Below are 21345 nucleotides of genomic sequence, written 5' to 3'. Positions count from 1 at the left end.
CTTTTCATACAATAACCCTTCAGACATTTCCAAGGGCCGACGTGAGAGACCCTGATTCAATTCCCAGTACTGCTCCAAAAAAAAAAAAAAAAAAAAAAGCAGGGTGCTGGTGGCTCATCCCTGTAATCCTAGCTCCTCTGGAGGCACTCAGGGACATCGGCCAGGCCCTGAGTTCAAGCCCAAGACTGGCAAAAAAAAAAAAAAAAAAATGAATAAAACGCTTACGGGAACATTTCAGTCACTAATGTATCAGTAATCATTCATACACTCCTATGTCCAGACCCAACCAACACAAGAGGCAATCACAGATACAGATCCGCACTGCCCGAATGGACATCGCCAGGCTGAGTGCGAGGCCCCACCCCACTATGTTCAGGTCAACCGGCCATCACCACCTGTGACCAGGAAGTTAGCCATGATTGGGTTTTTGCTTTTTTTTGTTTTTGGCAGTTGTGGGGGGTTGAACTCAGGGCCTGGTCACTGTCCCTGAGCGCTTTCACTCAAGGCTCAGGCTGTAACACTTTGAGCCACAGCTCCACTTCCAGTTTTTGAGTGGTTAACTGGAGGTAAGAGGCTCATGGGGACGTTTCTGCCCAGGCTGGCTTCGAACCATGATCTTCAGATCTCAGCCTCCTGAATACCTAGGAGGTAGCAGTGCCCAGCCAGCCATTATTCTTTAGAAAACAAAAAAAGTTAAATCTTCCTTTCATGAGGCATATGTAATGCATACAGAAAAACTTCAAAACATCCTATTCTTCATGCTGTTTCTGAACTTTGATTCGATTAATTAGACATGATACGGTGATAGTCATCTAATCTGAACTTAATTTTTGCCTGAATCTGTCTTGCTTCCTTGGCTAGTGCTCAACCACCTGAGCCATGCCTCCAGGCCAGCTTTCACCCTAGAGCTCCTCAGACCAGCAGCAATGTGGTGGCACCAGTCCATTTCAGTACCTGCAGCCCCCTCCACCGGAGCTCCAAGTCCCAAGTCATCGTCAGGTGTCTTGAGGTCATAAGATGTGCTGAGGTTTCACCCTAGATCAGCCGTCGCTGCAGAGAATCATGTCCTGAGCAGCCACGGCGCTGGACTCCACATCCTAAGCGAGGGTTCCCTCCCTCACTGTGCTCTCCGGCAGCCACCACGGGTCTGGACACTCACGTGTGACCTGTTCACACCGTGGGCCAGGACAGACGGTGGACGGCCATGCTAAGGACTGGCCCTCTTTAGACGGGCTTGGAACCCCCACATACAACAGCTACAACTAGAAGAAAAGTGGCTGGGGATGCAGACTGCCAACACAGCCTCTCCCCACAGGGGACCTGGGCACTGCGTCTCCAGGGGAGGGATGGAGCAGACTCAACCAGATGAGCGTCTGGGTGCTGTTAGGCACCCCGTCCCACTGCCCACAGCACTGGAGGCCCCAGAGCAGCCAGCAACAAGGGGACAAGTACGAGCCTTGTGTGCCTTCTCTGTCTCTTCGTGTCTCGGTCCCAAGGCCATGCGCACCCCATGGTGGACGTCTTCTCAGCATTGCTCTGTCCTGGCATGACCCTGAGCCAATACAGAGTACGCTGGCGACGCCCCCAACCTGTGCTCTTAAAAGCAGGGGTCTTTGTGAAGACAGGTCTATGTGCTCTGCGCACATGACCCTCAGCAAGGGCACTGTGTGCCACGTGTGTGGCCTGGACTGCAGGCTTGCCAGCTGACCCCTGCCCCTGCTGCTGGGGGTCAAGCTGAGTCCAGCCAAGGAAGTGGGCAAGGCCGGCAGACAGCATTTGAGTTCCAAGAATCTGGACAGGAGGCTGGGAAGGTGGCTCAGTGGTAGAGCGCTTGCCTTGCATGCCTGAGGCCCTGGGTTCAATTCCCCAGCACCACATAAGCAAAAAGAAAAAAGCCGGAAGTGGAGCTATGGCTCAAGTGGTAGAGTGCTAGCCTTGAGCTGAAGAGCTGAGGGACAGCGCCCAGGCCCAGAGTTCAGGCCCCACGACCGGACCCAAAAAAAAAAAAAAAAAAAAGAATCTGGACAGGAATGAACGCAAGAGGCATTTCTCAGTGGGCTTGCAGCTCAGCTTCCTCCACCTCCAGTGTTCCTGCAGGTGCCCGGTCAGGGCAGGACGAGGTGACATGGGGCTCGTGGAGTGAAGAAGCCAGCTACAGCGAGACCGCAGTGGGGTCCCGGGAGAGGTGCCCTGCCCCCTGCTGTTGCAGTGCCGAACGCCTTCATCATGCTGCCATCCTCACCTGCTAGCTGTCCAAGGCGATTTCAGGATGTGCGCTCTGCAGTGACCACCTCTTCCTCTGCCCGCCTGTCCTGCAGTCTCATCCTGCTGCAGCTGAGCTGGGCCTCACACCCGTGGCTCCTGGGAACCTATCTGCAGTGCTCCTGCCCGGGCCCAAGCAGGACCACGCATGGCGCGGTGAACGCTCTGCATCGCGTTTTCCTGCACCAATGCAGAGGATGCCGACCGGCAGGATCCGGAGGCCATGGTACTCAGGGCAGGACGCTGGATGTCCTGCCCCTCCAACCACATTTGAACCTTGGTGACACCAAGCCACCTGAACTCCCCACGGAGCCCGGCACCGCACTCACCTCCATGGTGATGAGAAGGGCAGCCAGCTGTGGCCAGGTCACTCCCGCCTCACTGGGCCAGTGAGCTGCCAGAGGGGCCCTGCACTGCGGCGCCTGCTCACCGGGCGCGCGCTGCTCCTCACCCCTCCTCTGCTGCCACTGGCCACACAGGGCCAGGCGGGGTGGGGCACCAGGACGCAGCGGCCCCCACTCCTTCCCAATTGGGAGCCGACAGTAAAGCTCCAAGGTCATCTTGACCCCCCGTGATTGCTTGAAGGCACGTACAAGAAGCTGGCTTACTTGAAAGACACCAGGTGCCGGGATTGCTTTGCTATGTCTGCAGAGTCTGTTTACTTTCAACCAGTTGACCTTGTCTTGTTTTTACTGCACTCTGTTTTTACTGAAATTTTCCTTGTTTTTCTGGACTATAGTAACCTTATGCTACTTCTTGACTTCTAACAGTATACATTAGGGAAAGTTAAAAGTAAAAGGTGCTACAGTCTTGAGCTGCAGACCTCCCGACCCCATCCTTTGTCCTGTGTCTTTTTTTTTTCTCATCCTTGCCCTAAATCAGGATTCCCTTTCGTTGCTGGCAGGCTCCGGCATGTCCCAAAGCCACCCTGGCCCCTCCCTCCTCCTCACCTGCGTCCCCTGGCCCCTCCCTCCTCCTCACCTGCGTCCCCTGGCCCCTCCCTCCTCCATCCTCTGCACTTGGTGGCCTGGCCTCTGCCCCCTCCTCCCAGGCCCTTACCGGGTCTCCTCGTGCGCAGTCCTCAGGGTATGGCTGACACAAGCCCTGCACCTGCACCGTAGTCTACAGAGATTATAAGAGTACTTGATACTCACTTTTATTAAACTGAACCACTTAAAATAAACTTAATTGTAAAAATTGTTATTTTTCCAAGAGTGGGTTTATTTTGAAATTGTAAAGATATATATTATTTTTATTACATGTAATAAGCAACTTTAAGATATAAAGTTTCACATTTTTAAAGTTAAAAAAAGTCTTAAGAATGCAGACATTTAAAGAAAACCAAGTAAGCTGAATGCACCCTGCAGCACAGATCTGGCTCTTAGATATTCACACCTCAGAAGCTGTTCTGGGAAAAGTATCTACAACTGGCAATGATTAGGCGCCTCCTATCTTTGGAAGCAGGTTGACAACACAGAGTGAATGCAGGCCACCGGCAGGAACGGTTTAGGTTTGGAAGCAGGTTAACGACACAGAGTGAATGCAGGCCACCGGCAGGAACGGTGTCGGTGGTGCGTGTGTTCACCAGTACAGGAGAAGGTCTTCAGCTCCAGAGTGCTGGCTCTGGAGGGACTGACAGCTCTGTTGGGAACTGTGTACTTCAGACACAGCACGTCCACGAGCACTATCTCAAACACAGTCTATCAGCACGCCAGTGCTTCCGTCCTGTAAAAGCACGCTAGGACACTCAGCTTAGGAGAGAAGAGCAGCACTTAAGAACAGCATCCCTGGAGAGGAGGAAGGCAGGAGACAGTCACATTCCTCAAAAGCACAACTGCAGGGACAATCGGACACTACTGGGATTCTGATGAACTACACAGGTGGTATCTACAACTTGAAAGTAAAGCTGAGGCGGAGGTATTTGTACTGAGGCTTGAACTCAGTGCCTGGGCACTGTCCCTAAGCTTCTTTTGTTCAAGGCTAGCACTCTACACTTGAGCCACAGCACCACTTCTGGCTTTTTCCGTTTATGTGACACTGAGGAATCGAACCCAGGGCTTCATATATGCTAGGCAAGCGCTCTATCACTCAGCCACATTCCCAGACCTGCCAATTCTTGAATGGTATTTGTCTCTAAAATCTTTACCATCACATTTGTTGATCAATATAAATAAATAAATTCAACCTGGGCACTGGTGGCTTCTCACCTATAATCCTAGCTACTCAGGAGGCTGAGATCTAAGGATCTTGGTTTGAAGCCAGCCCAGGCAGGACTTCAGTTAACCACCAAAAAAGTGGGAAATGGAGCTTTGGCTCAAGTAGTAGAGTGCTAGCCTTGAGCATCTGGACAAAACCCATATCCTGAGTTCAAGCCTCAGGACCCACATGGAAAAAAAATCAAAACTAATCTAGTGAAAGCATAGATTTTTAAAAGAGCTAATGCACTGTACACTTGCCTACATACCCATGTTTGACCCTAGCCTCAACACTGTAGTCACAGAATCAAACCAGGTGCCCATCAATGGTCAGTGGATAAGGTTACTGTGGTATATATACACAGTGGAATATCATTCACCCATTAAGATATGTTTGCAGGAAAACGTTGGAACTGGAGATCATCATGGTAAGAGAAAGTTGAACACACATGTTCTCTCAGATAAGCCTGGCTGTGCCAGCTCTGTGCATCCAGACGCTGTCTCTGGCCCTCCCTTACTCTCTTTTGTGCTGGACTGGCCCGACAGGGGGCACCCGGGAGAGCTTCCTCATGGCCATGGCCTCCAGGTGAGGAGGCAAAGTTCCCCAGGAGACAGAGTGCACCATGGCGCAGGGCTGCTTGCCTCGTGGTGCCAGAGCAGAGAGAGATTTTGAAAGCAACATATTTATCATGGACTCCTATGAGTTCCAGAAATATTAATCAATGAGAAATACCGATCGAGGTGATAAACCACCTTTCATAACTTCTGTATGTTTACACTATTACATAAAGAATACTCATTAAAAAACCAAACAAATCCTTTTACCCATCAATAACATCTGAGACTTGTTCTGCATGTCACAAGTTGCTCTCCAGGGAGGACTGGGGGGGGGGGGCGGGTCATGTCTCACAGGAGGTGAGGAGACCCAGGCCACTCCGAGTGGCACTGCAGGAATTGTGACAACACCTCACACACTTGTTCTGCAGCTTTCCTACCTGTACACTGCAGGAATTGTGACAACACCTCACACACTTGTTCTGCAGCTTTCCTACCTGTAGGGGACTGTTTTTATTCTCCTTGTAACTGTTCATCAAAAACAATTACCCATATATGATGGAACAAAGAGGTACTAATTTCCTTCATTGTTCTTATTTTGTATACAATTTTGCCGTGTTTTAAAATATACATCATATCTCAAAATTCCAGAGAAGCACAGCCAAGTCTCACCAGAATCTTTTCCCCAATCTATCAGTCTTAAGACTAGAATTAAGTTTTGTTTTTACTCTACTAGTCTGGAAAGAGAAAATGACAGTTGCCTTTCAACATACAGACTATATACGTTTCTGCTGGCTAATAACATTTATGTAGCACCACATTTTCCTAACACCTCCCCAACCCCATTTTTTCAAAAGCAGAATTTGTTGCATTGGAGCTGCGTCCTGTTACTGAGCTGAAGAGCACAGGAGGGTCCACATCGTCCTGACTGACTGCAGGGCAGGAGTGGTTTACAACCTCCCTCACGTGTGTCCAGATTTGACATACAGTGCTTTTCATCTCATGCAAAAAAAAAAAAAAAAAGATTAATTCCATTAAGTAAGAAAAGTCAACTGAACGAAATACTATTTAAACCCAGGTATCTGTATAAACACGCTGAAAGGACAAGAAGTAAAGAACTCAAACAAGCTCACCGTGCATAGGGGATGTAGGACAGACTGTACCTGCAAGAGATTCAGTACATTGTCAGCTGCTCTGCACCAGCACCCCTGCAGCCCAAATGGCAGTGCCTAATACCATCACAAACGCAGTAAGACCCAGACAACAAGCCATAGCAAGCCTGCCCTCCCGGGCAGGTGATCCACCTCTGACCACCCGCGTCCCACCCTTTCAAGTATGCTTGTTTTTGAGACGGGTCTTACTTCCTGCCAGGAATGTATGTGCCTGGACCACAGTCCCCCTACTTTCTGCTTGCTGCCACAGCTGGGATGACAGGCGCCTGCCACCATGCTCAGCTGCTTGAGCTGAGACGCAGTCTCATGGACTTTTCTGTGTAGGATAGCCTCAAACCACAGGCCTCTCAATCTGCCTCCTAAATAGTTAGGAATATAAGTGAGAGCTACTGGTGCTAGACCTACATTATATCATTTTTCCCTCCCAGCATGACACCCGCCCTCCTGGACCCCACCTCCAAAGGGCAGAGGCCGGCCCTACACCAGAACTCAGACCTCACAGCAAGTGTGGCCTAAGGCACAGGATTCAAATCCCCGATTCTAGGGCTTTACAGGTTACAGGCATGCCAGCCATTTTATCTTTCTAAAAGCTGTTTTAAGAAAAACACTTACCACGTCATGGACAAGAACTGCAATATGCAGAATAACAAGGCCAGTCCCTTCATGTTCCACTAACAAGAGCAAAAACAGAATAATGCATGTAGACTTAAAATAATACTTCCTAGAATTAAGTCCGATTTTTCCCCTTCAAAAAGAAAATAAATTCAGCAAAGAAAAGCATTTCTTAAATTTTAGTATGATACACTCTAGAAACTCAAATGTCCAGGAAGTACATTTCCTTTCAATAACCATCTATTCATTTAAATATTGCAAAACACGTGACCTTAAATGTGTCTGAACAGCTGTGCAGAGGCCGGAGGCAGTAACTTCTTGGGTCAGGTCTTGAACTCACCTAAGCCTTCCTAGCCTCTGCTCCCCTCAGACCCACACCGGCTGCACCGCCCACTACCTGACCTCACTCCCTCACCTACAGTCCTGCTCCCCTCTCTCAGCTACAGACTTACCCCAGCTCCTTCTCTTGACTTATTTTTGAAAGAAAAAGTGCCTAGAATAGTGTAGTTTCTATGAGGCTTTAGCACAACCTAGTTGACAACTTCTTTGCATACTTCTTTTCTGGTACCAGATCAAACCCAGGCCCTGCCCTGCCAGGCAGCCCACACCACTAGCCACTTGCACAGACCTAGCCTTTTCTTTGGTTATTAATTTCTTCATCCTTGATATTTACAAACAGGTTGCTAGATTATCCCCAAAAGAAACCAATGTTCCTTCAGTATGTACTACAATTATTTAAGGATATTATTCTAAAATTATTGTAAGAAAATAAAGTCTATATGTCATGAAATTAAAATTGGTCCAAACATAAAAGCCAGTATATTTTGACAGAATATTTTTAAAATAAATTATACACTTTATGTACAACACACACACACACACACACACACACACACACACACACACACACACACACACACACACACACACACACACACACACACACACACACACCATTAAGCCCCTTTCTTCTTCTGTGGTGCTGGGGATTGAACCCAGGGTCTCACCCATGGGCAGGCAGTTACTCTAGTACTGAAATGCATCCCAGCCCTTGCCTTTCTTTTTCCCAGTGTACAATCTGGTTGCTAGTGCAAGAAGTGCCCAAGGCCTTTTGGAAGCAGGTAAGTACAAACACAGGCAGATCTAATGAAGAACCCGAAGCCCCAGTTAGTGACACGGGCTGTCATTATGTCCCATCCCCAGAGACTAAAGATGCGGGTCCAGTGTCCACAAGTGGTCCGTGGCTGAGGCTCTCTGTACCCTTCCTACTGGTCTGCTTGGTTCCCTGCCTTCTCTCCCCCAGGTCTGAGCACCCTGTCCCACCTGTGCCTGCCCTACGGTGGCTCAGGAGCCCACGGGGGAACCCAAGGGAGGACACACATTAGCACACCGTGAGAAGCACCAGCCAGAGACAGCACAATGCTGTTACACTCACACACGGCACCGTCCTCTCCATCTAGCCAACGGGTTGTCCGTTTAACTTGTGACCCCTGGGAGCCTTATAAAATAAGACGGAGCTATTTTGAAGTGATGACACCTCAGGAGGAAAGTAACAGCTGGCAGGAAGCCTGCACAGCGCACACTACTTACCCACAGAGCAGCACACAGGGTAAAGACCAGGCACAGCTATGGAGGAAAGACAACAGACAGGGTGAGTGGTCAGAGGCCCTCTACAAGCCGAGTCAAAGCACACAGCTATCCTGCATCTGCCCCAGGGGACACACTGGGGTGGACTGTCCTGCATCTGTCCACGGGAACTCACTGGGGTGGACTGTCTGTCCTGCATCTGTCCACGGGAACTCACTGGGGTGGACTGTCCTGCATCTGTCCACGGGAACTCACTGGGGTGGACTGTCTGTCCTGCATGTGTCCACGGGAACTCACTGGGGTGGACTGTCCTGCATCTGTCCGTAGGAACTCACTGGGGTGGACTGTCTGTCCTGCATCTGTCCACGGGAACTCACTGGGGTGGACTGTCCTGCATCTGTCCACGGGAACTCACTGGGGTGGTCTGTCCTGCATGTGTCCACGGGAACTCACTGGGGTGGACTGTCTGTCCTGCATCTGTCCACGGGAACTCACTGGGGTGGACTGTCCTGCATGTGTCCGTAGGAACTCACTGGAAGAAAATCTAGTTCTACCAAATACCCGATTGTTTTCTCAAGTGCATGACAGCAAACTGAAGCTTGGTGACTAGTGTGTGGATTAAGTGTGCAAGACTTGAAGAGTGTTCAGTGACGCTGCTCTTATTACAGATGCTTCTGCTAACGGTGGTCACTGTGCCCCACGCCTGTGAGCTCACTGCAGCCCCCTGCACTTGGCTGTACAAAGTACGTGTAAACATGCTTCACACAGAAAGCCTGTGCACCCCTCCATGCCAAATGCTCCCCCCTGACCCCCCCCCCCCCCCCCCCCGTCTCAGGAAGCAGGAAAGGCCGGGTCAGAGGCTGCCTGACCCATGACCTGGAGAGACCTTGGCTCCATTACAGATTCTGTGTAGACCCTGTCACCTTTTTAGCATGAGACATGCACTGTCTGCTTGCTTAACGGTCTGCTACAATGAAAACTCAGAATGTGGATTTTCTGCCATACAACAGAGCAGGAGCTGGCTGGCCCAAGAGGGAAGCTGGTCTCCACCATCGCTCGAGCAACTGTGCCGTCCGACTCCATTCTCCATGAAGCCCGGTGACAAGCCAGGATCACGGTGGATCATCATGCCCCTGAGATTTAGGGAGGTATTTTGTACCTCCAGACATCCTGACAGACAGCTTCCAAGGTTAATGATAAATGCCAGAACATCTTAGAACAAATCTTAGTAAAGTATCATTGGAATGTACACTGCCAGTAGAAGGTAATTTACTAATAATCCAGGTAAACATACTGATACATAAGCTAACCTATGTAAAATAACTACAAGAGCTATCAATACACAGTAATAACATTCACGCTGAATAAAGACATAATAAATAAAATGTCAAAAAGGGAAATTTTTTTTCTGGTGAGAAAATGTCTGGCAGACAAGCTAGTGATAAACATTTTTTACCTGCAGGTTAATGTTGTGTATAGTTAATAGTAAAATAAAAACTAAACTGCTAGTACTGCTATGTATATTATGGAAGCATCAAAATGCCTCCAGACAAAAGAAATCGAGTAAAGAAGCAGAGGCATGATGACAGGGGAAGAGAATGGGGCCCCCTCCTCATGCCCACCTCACACAGAACACTGACAAAACAACACCCACACCCTGCCATGAGGAAAACCTTCTAACCACAACCATAAGCCTTCTCGCCGCACCCCCAACCCCAAGGTAGAGACAGCACTTAGAGTCAGGACAGAGCCCACTGTGTGAAGAAGAGCTGCTTCAAGGTATTGACACAGAAGCCACATGGTCAGGATGGCTTGTCAGGCAGGACAAAGCCAGAGGACCCCTAGTGCCAGCTCACCTGAGACAGACGCAGAGAGACCGATCAGAGCAACCTGCCGCCGTTCGCCGTTCCCTGCTTCCCCCAAGCAGTACAGACAGGCCAACAATCTATAGGTCTTAATGAAAACACAGCCAGATCCTAGCAGCTCTTGCCTGTAATTCCAGCTACTCAGGGGGCTTGAGATGAGATCGTAGAATCACAGTTTGAAGACAGTCCAGGCAGAAAAGTCAGTGAGACACTTATCTCCAGTTAATCAGCAGAAAGCTAGACATGGAGCTATGGTTAAAGTGGTAGAATGCTAAGCCCAAAAAAGGAAAGCTCAGAGATAGTCTCCAGCCCTGAGTAGTTCAAGCCCCAAGACAGTACCAGAAAGAAAAAAAAAAAAAAAGAAAAAGAAAATACATTCAGCTGTAGTTACACATGGCACTGTACCACCCAAAATCTTTAACACACAGCCTTGAGACACATCCCTTTTTATTACATTGTCTTGAGCATGATAAGATAGCAACACTCATAAAGTGGTAGTAAAAATACATTAATAAAAGTATTTTAAGGCTGGGTGCCAGTGACTCACACTTGTAATCCTATTTAGACAGCTGAGATCTGAGAATCACATAGGAAGCCAGTTAGAGCAGGAAAGTCTGTGAGACTCTTATGTCCAATTAACCACCAAAAAGGCTGGAAGTGGAACTGTGGCTCAAGTGGTAGAATACTAACTAGCCTTGAGTACAAAAGCTAGGGACAACACCTAATCCCTGAGTTCAAGCCCCATGACTGCCCCCCCAAAAAACTTAAAAACCCCAAAACCCATAGCATTATTTACTTACAAGCATGATAACTGTTGCAAGCAACCTTGTGGTTTCAAACATCTTCTTCAGCTGCTTCACGGGTCCCATCAGAAAGCAAGTACTATGGGAAACAAATAAATAACCGAGAAGGGCTCTATGAATCCCTGAGACTATGCAAAAATAGACCACCTTTCAACCAAGAAGCTATGCTAGTTTACTTAATAAAAATCTTCCTCCAGAGACCTTCCCAGACTCCAAAGCCTCGATCATAGCATTCTCGGCTTCCAGAATTATAAATAAATGTTGGTTCTTTATGAACTGCCCCCTCTTGAGTACTGTGAAAGCAGTGGGCTGGGGGGCCCACTGTAGGCTGGGGACCCACTGTCCACCATTTTAGGAGGAAGCCTGTCCCCACCTGGCAATATGGTACAGTGATGGCACCAGCAGCTACCTCTTGTGGCCCAGCCCAGCCCGGTGCACAGCACCTACTGCCAGTGTAAGCCCTCTGCCATGGTAACTGGCACACAAAAGAGGCCAATCACTGTACAGAATGAACAAACTGCTGAATCTGCAAGATGTAGGGAGCAAGGTACTCATTAGAAGGCAAGTCTGGCAGCCAAAGATATATACATACCTGGCTAATGCAGAAAGATTCCCAAGGGTGTAAAACATGGCAAAAAGCTTTATGTTGGGAAGCCACAGCAATCCAGTTCCCTAAATTAGACATTACAGACACAAGTAAGTTTGTATTGGCTACAAACACAAACGTGTTACTGCAGCAGCAATACACAGACTCTGTGAGAAGTATGTTTAAATGCAGATACTTATAGTAACATCAGTTACTTCCCAATGGTATGTACTAACTTGACTTTTTTGCCAACTGGCAAGAATATACATAAATGAACTGCAACTTTAAAACTGTCTTTGTAAATCTTACTCCTGAAGTTAAATGTTCATTCTGACTGGCAAATTAAAACAGGCCATAAACACACCTATCTCTGCCTTGCATTCTCTTATCACACACTGGTTTTTAAAATAGAATTATTTCAACCATTCCCCATATCCCCAAAGAACAATTTCTACATCTATTTATTTTATTATTTTTATCTATTTATTTATTTGTTATTTGGTTGGTCGTGGGGCTTGAACTCTGGGCCTGAGCGCTGTCCCTGAGCTCTTCAGCTCAAGGTGAGCACTCTACCACTTGAGCCACAGTGCCACTTCCGGTTTTCTGGTAGTTAATTGGAGATGAGTCTCACAGGCTTTCCTGCCCGGGCTAGAAAGGTCCATCCTCAGACCTCAGCCTCCTGAGTAGCTAGGATTATAGGTGTGAGCCACCAGCACCCAGCTTAATTTCTACATCTTTTTTTTTTTTTGGGTCCAGTCATGGGGCCTGAACTCTGGGCCTGGGCGCTATCCTTCAGCTCTTCAGCTCAAGGCTAGCACTCTACCACTTGAGCCACAGCGCCACTTCTGGCTTTTTTCTTTTTGCTTATGTGGTGCTGAGGAATCGAACCCAGGGCCTCAGGCATGCAAGGCAAGTGATCTACCACTGAGCCACCTTCCCAGCCCAATTTCTACATCTTTTTAAAAATCAGTCTCTACCCCTTTACGTCAGGTGGTATGTTCCATCAAAATAATCTAACAGCACGTTAAAGTAGACTGCTTTTTAGTACAGAATAGGATTAAATCTAATATAAAACAAAAATTTTGATCAACGTAAAGCCTTAACTCACAAGGATAGAAAAGAAAATGCCAGCCACGAAGCATATCACAAAACACTTCAATCTGGTGCTGAAACTCAGGGATGTGGAGTCCAGGACCTTAGGAAAGAGACGGACAATTGAGAATGTGTTCTTAACTCAGCATTGGAGAATCTGATTCTTCAAGCTCTGGTAAGGCAAGCTTTAGTTTAGCTTATATTCAATCTTTTGTTCTGCACACAGCAGTGTCACTTCCTGGTTGTAGGGGCTTGTTGTGGCCTGGGTGTCAGGTGACACTGGAGGTTACTGACACTGTGAGGTCTCATTCTAGTACTGTGTGTGCTTTACCACACACTCACTTGCTACCAGGCTTCACAGGATTTGTGTGACACGGTACAGAGTGAAGGTCCCATGCACGCAGGCACACTGGCAGGCAACGGCTGCTGGCTGCTGGGGCTGGGCAGGGCACACAGGGCTCAGCAGACACCCACAGCCTGGTGAGGGAAGCTGGAGGGAGGGGTGGGCGACACGGAGCAAGGACATGGCTTGAACTGGAAGTGAGTCTGAGTCTGCAGAGCTGGTGAGGCCCAGCGAACCAGGCCCTGAGGACCCTCCCTTCAGCCATGCACTGGACCCAGGCTGGGACAGCGGGACGGCTGGACAAAGGCTGGGGACAGCGGGACGGCTGGACAGAGGCTGGGGACAGCGGGACGGCTGGACAGAGGCTGGGGACAGCGGGACGGCTGGACAGAGGCTGGGGACGGCGGGACGGCTGGACAGAGGCTGGGGACAGCGGGACGGCTGGACAGAGGCTGGGGACGGCGGGACGGCTGGACACAGGCTGGGGACGGCGGGACGGCTGGACACAGGCTGGGGACGGCGGGACGGCTGGACAGAGGCTGGGGACAGCGGGACGGCTGGACAGAGGCTGGGGACAGCGGGATGGCTGGACACAGGCTGGGGACAGCGGGACGGCTGGACACAGGCTGGGGACGGCGGGACGGCTGGACACAGGCTGGGGACGGCGGGACGGCTGGACACAGGCTGGGGACAGCGGGATGGCTGGACACAGGCTGGGGACAGCGGGACGGCTGACAGAGGCTGGGGACGGCGGGACGGCTGGACACAGGCTGGGGACGGCGGGACGGCTGGACAGAGGCTGGGGACGGCGGGACGGCTGGGTGATGACCAGAAGCAGCAGCAGAAGACAGGACAGCTGGAGGAGGGGCCTGGACAGGAGCGCAGCACAGCTTCCAGTCTGAGCAGTTCATCCAAACCAACTCAAGGCGGGAGCTGGGTACTCCTCAACCATGGTAAAAACAGTGTTTGAAGTAATTTATTCTAGCACAGTATACAAATTCTAGCCACATTATGTAGGAAAAAGTACAACTCACAATGCATGCTTTATATACAGTGAAGACTAAGTGGAAACGCTCAGATGACTTAGTGTGCTACTAGTGCATACTTGTCCCTTTTAGCCTAATGAGGCTAAAAACAAATGTTTGAAAAAAATCTGGAAATATACAAGGACTTCTATTCCCCAAATATAAATTTCTACCCTATACTACCACATACACTTAAAAAATAAAACCGCAAATGTGGGAAGAGTTAACAATGACCCCCCCTTTATAACTGATATAAGCCAATAAATAGATAAGACCACAAGCTTATGATATGCATTAGAAGAGAAACAGAAGGGGGGGGGTGCAGAAGCCTCAAGCGGCAACACCTTTGGTTCCACCACCTACCTGAGCAGCCAGCTTGGGTCCTTACGCAGCATGAAAAGCAGACAGAATGTAAGTGCTCTAGCTGAAACACAGACCACTTGGAACATCTGTAAAACTGCTGGAATTCACCCATTCTGATTTCCAGTAATGTCAAAACTGATTATCTGGTTTAAAATATGGAATAAACTTTCCTATTACCTTGCCCATGTAATTTTAACCCCTCTGTATGGTATTTTCACAATAAATGAAAAAAATTAAAAATTAAAAAAAAAAGACCTAAGTTGCCTGGCACAAGTAGTTCACGCTTGTGATCCTTATCAGGAGGCTGAGGTCTAAGGATTGTGGTTCAAAGCCAGCCCAGCACAGGAAAGTCTGAGAGACTCTTATCTCCAATTAACCACCAGAAAACCCAAGTGATACTGTGACTCAAAGTGGTAGAGTACTAGTCTTAAGGAGAAAAGCACAGGGACAACACCTAATCCCTGAGTTTAAGCCCTAGGAGCAGCATGCACGCACACGCGCGCACACACACACACACAAAGACATAAGTTTTGTCAGAAATAATATACAGTATGTATACTTTAATAATACAGAACAAAATAAACCCTAAAATTTTCACTCAGCACTTAATAAATGATCTGGTCCATTTTAAAAAACAGGACTGTTAATTAGCTTGATTTTGCTATTCTACAACCTCTATCTATAAAAACATTGTGTATCATAAAGTATGTGTCCAATTTTATTTGCAACTAAAAATCGAAGTGGCTCACCAGTGAATGGAAGTATACAATGATGAGATTGCCTTCACTTTTCCTTCTTCTACAAACCTAAATCACCCTATTGTTCCTAAGTTAAATGAATGGTGCCTTTTCAATAGAAAGTTTATTTCTTTCAGCAACAGAACAGAATCGTCCTCTGTATAACAGAGATCTTTCTCCTTCTATTTTGATCTTCCATGAGGTAACCTTAAAAAGGAAAGGTTATGACACATGATTTCCATTTGCACATAATCAATCTACCAACAGACGACTTGTGCCCTGGGCACAGAAACAAATCACAGATATTCACGATTCCTGAGAAAACTCTAGAATGCTTCCAAATGCAAGGAAGCCTAGACCAGACTAGCTGGCGGTCAAAACCCCTGACCTTCCAGGTCTGCCACCAAATGTGCCACTGCTTCTCCAGCAGGAGGAGGAAACCAACCAACTGTTCGTCTCTTAAGTTAGGTCTCAGAGTAAAAATACAGACACATTAAATGACCACCTCCCCTCCAAAAAGAAAAAGCCAGAGGAAGAGCAAGTCCCTGGGGGCAAGGTCACCCTTTGAGCTTCTTCTGCCCTAGTGTATGCCCCAGTGCCTGTCCAGGCCACGTGCGCACGCGCGCACGCGCACACACACACACACACACACACACACACCATGGATGAATGAGGAGATCCACCTGGGCATGTCCATGAGCGGGCCCCAGGACCGCTGCAGTGCGCCACGTGGAGCCCAGGCCACTGCCAGCAGGAGAAAGGATCACATTAAATCCAGTATCCCCTCCTTCCCTTTTCAAAATAGTAGTAGCATTCAGAAAGACAAAAAAGCAGGAAAGCCGTTCCACACTCACTGCCCCCTTTCCCTGCTCTCCCCTTCCCCGCTCCTCCTGACCTCCACACACTGGAGACACTCAGAGGTCACATCTCTTCTACTTACACACAGCACAGTCACTCCCACCTCCTGTGGACCAGGGGCCGACTAACATCTCAGACACAGCATCTGGACCAGGCATCTGAGTGATCCAACCATATCCCACCCCCTGCCCCGAGGGGAGGGCTGCACTTCCATCCCGAGATTCACGCCCAACCCCAAGAAGGCAGCTTTCTGCTTCACAGGTTCAACCTGTCAAGAACTCACCAGCCGGCTCTACCGTCAAGCCACTGACAGACCGGCCAGCTGTCTTGACATCACTGACTCACGCCGCCCATCAGGCACCTGGTACAGAACCACTGCACTGATCACGCATTCAGCCTCTGCAATCCTACCCTTGCTCTGCAGGTTCTCTTCACAGAGCAGCCAGAGCAGTCCTTTAAGACCTAACTCAGTAGCACTTGTGTATACTTTTGCTGAATTTGGGAACAAAGATCCTCAAAAGTATTTTGCAAAAGTTAAAAGAAGTTATTTGGCACTGCAGCACTCATTGCTCAGTAGGAGTCGTGCTACACATAAGAAGGAGCGTCACCAGACTTGAGAAAGGGCAAAGGGAATGGCGACTGCAATCGGTGAGTTGGTAATTATAAACAGTGTTCACATGTTCCTTGTGGCTCACGTCTATAATCCTACACACCCAGACTGAGATCCGAGGATCTCAGTTTGAAGCCAGCCCTAACTACCAAAAAATAAAGCCACAAGTGGAGCTGTAGCTCAATTAGTAGAGCATTAGCCTTGAGTAAATGAGCTAAGGGACAGTGTCCCTAGCCTGAGTGCCAAGACCCAGGACTGGACATGCGCACGACTGTGCGCGCGCGCACACACATGCATGCATGCACATGCGCGCGCACGCACGCGCGCACACACACACACACACAATGTAGATCACAGCCAGCTGTGACACATCATAATCCTAGCCCAGTTTTATATAGCAAAACCCTGCTTCCAGAAAAAACAACCACCTCAATATGTATGTGTGTGTCTATGCTGAACAAATGGCTATATCTCATATATATTATATATAATGATAGAAATCTCAGCTACATTGATTGATTCAGTCTTCCAAATAATGTGGTTTGTAATTATGAAGTCTCTCTGATCTGTGACCAATTAATGAAGGTGTGTGTGTGTTTGGTTGCTGTTTTTTGGAAGTACTAGGGATTAAACTCATGCCCCCTGTTTGTAGGTAAGAGCTCTACTACCTAGATTATCCCCATTGCCCTATTCCCACCCACCCCCCTTTCTGTGTGCCCATCTGAGGCTTGAACTCAGGGCCTGGAGACTGCCCACAAGCTTCTGTGCTCAAGGATAATGCTCTACCACTTCGAGCCACAGTGCCATGTTAGGCTTTGCATTCCTCAGATCTCAGCCTCCTGGGCAGCCAGGATTATGGGCATGACCACCGAAGCCCAGCTCCCACACCCTCTTCATAGGCTTCTTAAGAACAAGATGTCTGGAGTTGAAGGTATGTCTTACTGTGACTAGTCACATGTGTTTAAGTGTAGGAACTAGAATGTTATCAGACTAATGTAAAGCTCTTTAGTTTTGAGAACCACCACTATACTCAAAACTCAGGACAAGTCAGACACTGGCGACTCATGCCTGTAATCCTAGCTACTCAGCAGGCTGAGATCTGATGATCACAGTTCAAAGCCAGCCAGGGCGGGAAAAGCCATGAAACTCTTATCTCCAATAAACCACCAGAAAAAAAAAAAAAAACAACGGAAGTGGCACCTTGGCTAAAATGGTAGAGCACTAGCCTTGAGCTGAAGAGCTGAGGGACAGCTCTCAGGCCCAGAGTTCAAGCCCCATGACTGATGACAAAAACAAAAAACAAAGAAACTCAGGACATTTCTTCCCACTCTCAGCAAAGACAGATGAAAATCCTTCCCCCGGCCTTCAAGACAGACAGGGCAGGATAGGAATTCAGCTTTCAAACTGACCAAGCTTCGCAGGCTAGACAGACAGACAGAAAGACAGCCCCCCCCCCCCACACACCCCAGCTCAAGCCACCCTGGCCTCCTTGCTCATACACACACCACACATACCTTGATCCAGCTACCCTGGCCTCCTTGCCTAGCAGCCTTCTTTCCAGACTCTCAGGGCTCCTAGACCACTACATACAGTATAGTAACCCCAAGCTCTACAACCCAGCTCTAACTTCCTTGTGGCACTTTTCTGCTGGACAAGTTACAGACTTGTTTATAAAGTAACTGGTCCCAGGGGTCAAATGTCAATTGTGTGATCTGCCCAATGAATGAATAATCATCCCAGCCAAAACCAGCCAGTCACTCTGATCTTTCTCCTCTCAGGGCATTGAGTAGCCTGGCATATCACCTTCACATTCTCAAGGCCTAGAGTGACACCCGACAGCTCTTCCCACGGCGGAAATGACTCTCACAGGCACTGTCCCTGCAGTGGCTGCTGACCACAGGTTGACTCAACACTTAGAATATGGGCCGTAGGACTAAGAAACTAAACAAAACATTTAAATTGAACTTAAATTAAGGTTACCTGTGGTCATGGCTGGCGCAATGTAAAACACAGATCTACAGCATAACATGGAGCACAAAATAGCCACTAATAAAATGTCACTGGCTGAATGTCTGACAGCTGAGACTCCCAGCTTTCTGTGTTAATATTACAAGTCATAGATTCCATCACAAGTAAACACTAGTCAAAAGGCTACCGGTGAGAAGTGCTGATTATGATGCAAAGAAGGAAGTAAGGAAAGTGAAGGAGGAGGGCAAATAAAACCCCCTCTGGGGATACAACTCAATCTTCAGGGTGGTGTCTGACACATGCATATAATAAAAATGAAACCCTTACGAAGCAGTTCTCGCTCCACTCCTATTTCCAAGAGGAAGTAAGCCTTATCGAGTCTTGGGCAAAGTGCAAGCACAGGAGTTGAAGCTATTTTTATTTTTTATTTATTTTTATTTTTGGGTCCAGTCGTGGGGCCTGAACTCTGGGCCTGGGCGCTGTCCCTCAGGTCTTCAGCTCAAGGTGAGAGCTCTACCACTTGAGCCACAGCGCCACCTCTGGCTTTTTTTTTTCTTTTTGCTTATGTGGTGCTGAGGAATTGAACCCAGGGCCTCATGCATGCGAGGCAAGCGCTCTACCACGGAGCCACCTGCCCAGCCCGCCGCACAACTTTTCATTACGTGACCCCTTCACCGCATGTCCTCCCGGGGTCTCCAGGGCGAAGGCCGGCCACGCACCGGGTGCAAGAACTGGTCCTCGGCAGCAGGTATGAGGGTGGCTGACGCACGCGTGCAAGCGACACCCCGCGGGCGGCGGGTATGCATGGCCAAGGTGCAGCCCAGTCCGGAGGGCCGAGAGCCGGCGGGCGGGCGGCCGGCGCCGCGCCGCCCCACTCCCCCGCGCCCCGCCGCCCCGCTCCCGCGCCGCGCCCCGCTCCGCTCCCCGCCCCGCAGCGCCCCGCCCCCCGCTGCGCTCCGCCCCGCAGCGCCCCGCCCAGCGCTGCGCTCCGCCCCGCCCCGCAGCGCCCCGCCCCGCTCGCCGCACCGCGCTCCGCCCCGCCCCGCAGCGCCCCGCCCCCCGCCCAGCGCTGCGCTCCGCCCCGCCCCGCAGCGCCCCGCCCCGCTCGCCGCACCGCGCTCCGCTCCGACCCCCCCGCCCCACGCGCCGCGCCCCGCAGCGCCCCGCGCCGCTCCGCGCACCGCGCTGTGCTCCGCCCCGCCGCGCCCCGCCGCGCCCCGCCCCGCCCCGCTCTGCGCTCCGCCCCGCCCCGCAGCGCCCCGCCCCGCTCCCCGCAGCGCCCCGCCCCGCAGCGCCCCGCCCCGCTCCCCGCGCTGCGCTCCGCCCCGCCCCGCCCCGCAGCGCCCCGCCCCACGCGCCGCTCCCCGCAGCGCCCCGCCCCGCTCCCCGCAGCGCCCCGCCCCGCAGCGCCCCGCCCCGCTCCCCGCGCTGCGCTCCGCCCCGCCCCGCAGCGCCCCGCCCCACGCGCCGCTCCCCGCAGCGCCCCGCCCCGCTCCCCGCAGCGCCCCGCCCCGCTCCCCGCGCTGGGCTCCGCTCCGCCCCCCCCGCCCCACGCGCCGCGCCCCGCGCCGCTCCGCGCCCCGCCCCGCCCCGCCCCGCCCCGCCCCCCGCGCTGCGCTCCGCCCCGCCCCGCAGCGCCCCGCCCCGCAGCGCCCCGCCCCGCTCTGCGCTCCGCCCCGCCCCGCAGCGCCCCGCCCCGCTCCCCGCAGCGCCCCGCCCCGCCCCGCTCCCCGCAGCGCCCCGCCCCGCTCCCCGCGCTGCGCTCCGCCCCGCCCCGCAGCGCCCCGCCCCGCTCCCCGCAGCGCCCCGCCCCGCTCCCCGCGCTGCGCTCCGCCCCGCCCCGCAGCGCCCCGCCCCGCTCTGCGCTCCGCCCCGCCCCGCAGCGCCCCGCCCCGCTCCCCGCAGCGCCCCGCCCCGCTCCCCGCAGCGCCCCGCCCCGCAGCGCCCCGCCCCGCTCCCCGCAGCGCCCCGCCCCGCTCCCCGCAGCGCCCCGCCCCGCTCCCCGCAGCGCCCCGCCCCGCTCCCCGCGCTGCGCTCCGCTCCGCCCCGCCCCGCAGCGCCCCGCCCCACGCGCCGCGCCCCGCAGCGCCCCGCGCCGCTCCCCGCACCGCGCTGCGCTCCGCCCCGCCCCGCAGCGCCCCACGCGTCACCGGGCGGAGGACGCGGCGAGGCCTCGGGGCCTGGGCTCCGCAGGGCTGACCGGCCGCGGGGCTCGGAGACTGGGGCTCCCAGACGACCCGCAGCGCCCGGCCCCCCACGCCCGTCCTTCCCGCCAGCCCTCGGCCCCGGCTCGCTACCTGCGCGGTCAGGCCCAGCTCCTCGTCGTCCTGGCCGCTCAGGACCCGCCGAAGCTTCTCCATGGCCCCGTCCGCGGGCCGCCCCGCCGGCCGCTCGCGCCCACCCGGAAGCCCGGAGCGCGAACCTCGGCGCGCAGACCGGAAATCCGGGGCCGCTACTTCCGGCGCGCGCGACGGCTTCTACCCGCCCCCTCCCTCGGGCCGCCGGGCGCGGAGAGATGGAAACGGAGCCGCCTGGGCCCCGCCCCGCCCCGCGCCGCAGCCCACGGCGGGGAGACGCCTGGGTCCCGCCCCACCCCGCCGCCCGCACAGCCGCGGGGCCCCGCGAGCCCGGACGCGCCGAGCGAGGGCCCGCGCTTCCGGTTAGTGCAGCCGCGCATGCGCTCCGTGCACGAAGCGCTTCGGTGTTGCCCTA

The 21345-nt window shown here is 52.0% G+C and overlaps 1 protein-coding gene across 3 annotated transcripts; it reads right to left on the bottom strand.

The window, feature by feature from the left end:
- Positions 1-3459: 3459 nt before the first annotated feature.
- Sft2d1 (SFT2 domain containing 1) lies at positions 3460-21103 on the bottom strand. Of its 3 annotated transcripts, XM_070010375.1 has the most exons (9): positions 20931-21103; positions 12746-12832; positions 11644-11723; positions 11049-11130; positions 10240-10336; positions 8387-8422; positions 6797-6855; positions 6146-6175; positions 3460-4049 (listed from the first exon to the last, which is right to left on the bottom strand). In XM_070010375.1, the coding sequence occupies exons 1-9, from the start codon at positions 20991-20993 to the stop codon at positions 4035-4037; spliced, it is 549 nt and encodes a 182-aa protein (XP_069866476.1). In that variant the 5' UTR covers positions 20994-21103; the 3' UTR covers positions 3460-4034. The 3 variants fall into 3 exon arrangements, with proteins under 3 accessions (XP_069866476.1, XP_069866477.1, XP_069866475.1); XM_070010376.1 differs by lacking the exon at positions 10240-10336 and having other exon boundaries at positions 20931-21099; XM_070010374.1 differs by lacking the exons at positions 3460-4049; positions 6146-6175; positions 6797-6855; positions 8387-8422; positions 10240-10336 and adding an exon at positions 10404-10559 and having other exon boundaries at positions 20931-21081.
- Between the last annotated feature and the right edge of the window lie 242 nt (positions 21104-21345).

This window comes from Dipodomys merriami, unplaced genomic scaffold (assembly GCF_024711535.1).
Source record: "Dipodomys merriami isolate MVZ:Mamm:240054 unplaced genomic scaffold, mDipMer1.0.p SCAF_8, whole genome shotgun sequence".
NCBI classification, from domain to species: domain Eukaryota; kingdom Metazoa; phylum Chordata; class Mammalia; order Rodentia; family Heteromyidae; genus Dipodomys; species Dipodomys merriami.
Note: the sequence above shows the minus strand (reverse complement) of the source record. Positions and strands in the feature narration are given on the sequence as shown.

Coding starts and splice junctions, on each gene's coding strand:
- Sft2d1 (XM_070010375.1), bottom strand. CDS start 20,993: ATGGAGAAGCTTCGGCGGGTCCTGAGCGGCCAGGACGACGAGGAGCTG. Junction 10,337..11,048: donor TTGCAACAGTTATCATGCTT/GTAAGTAAATAA, acceptor GTTTTCATTAAG/ACCTATAGATTGTTGGCCTG. Junction 6,856..8,386: donor CCCTGTGTGCTGCTCTGTGG/GTAAGTAGTGTG, acceptor TGCTCTTGTTAG/TGGAACATGAAGGGACTGGC.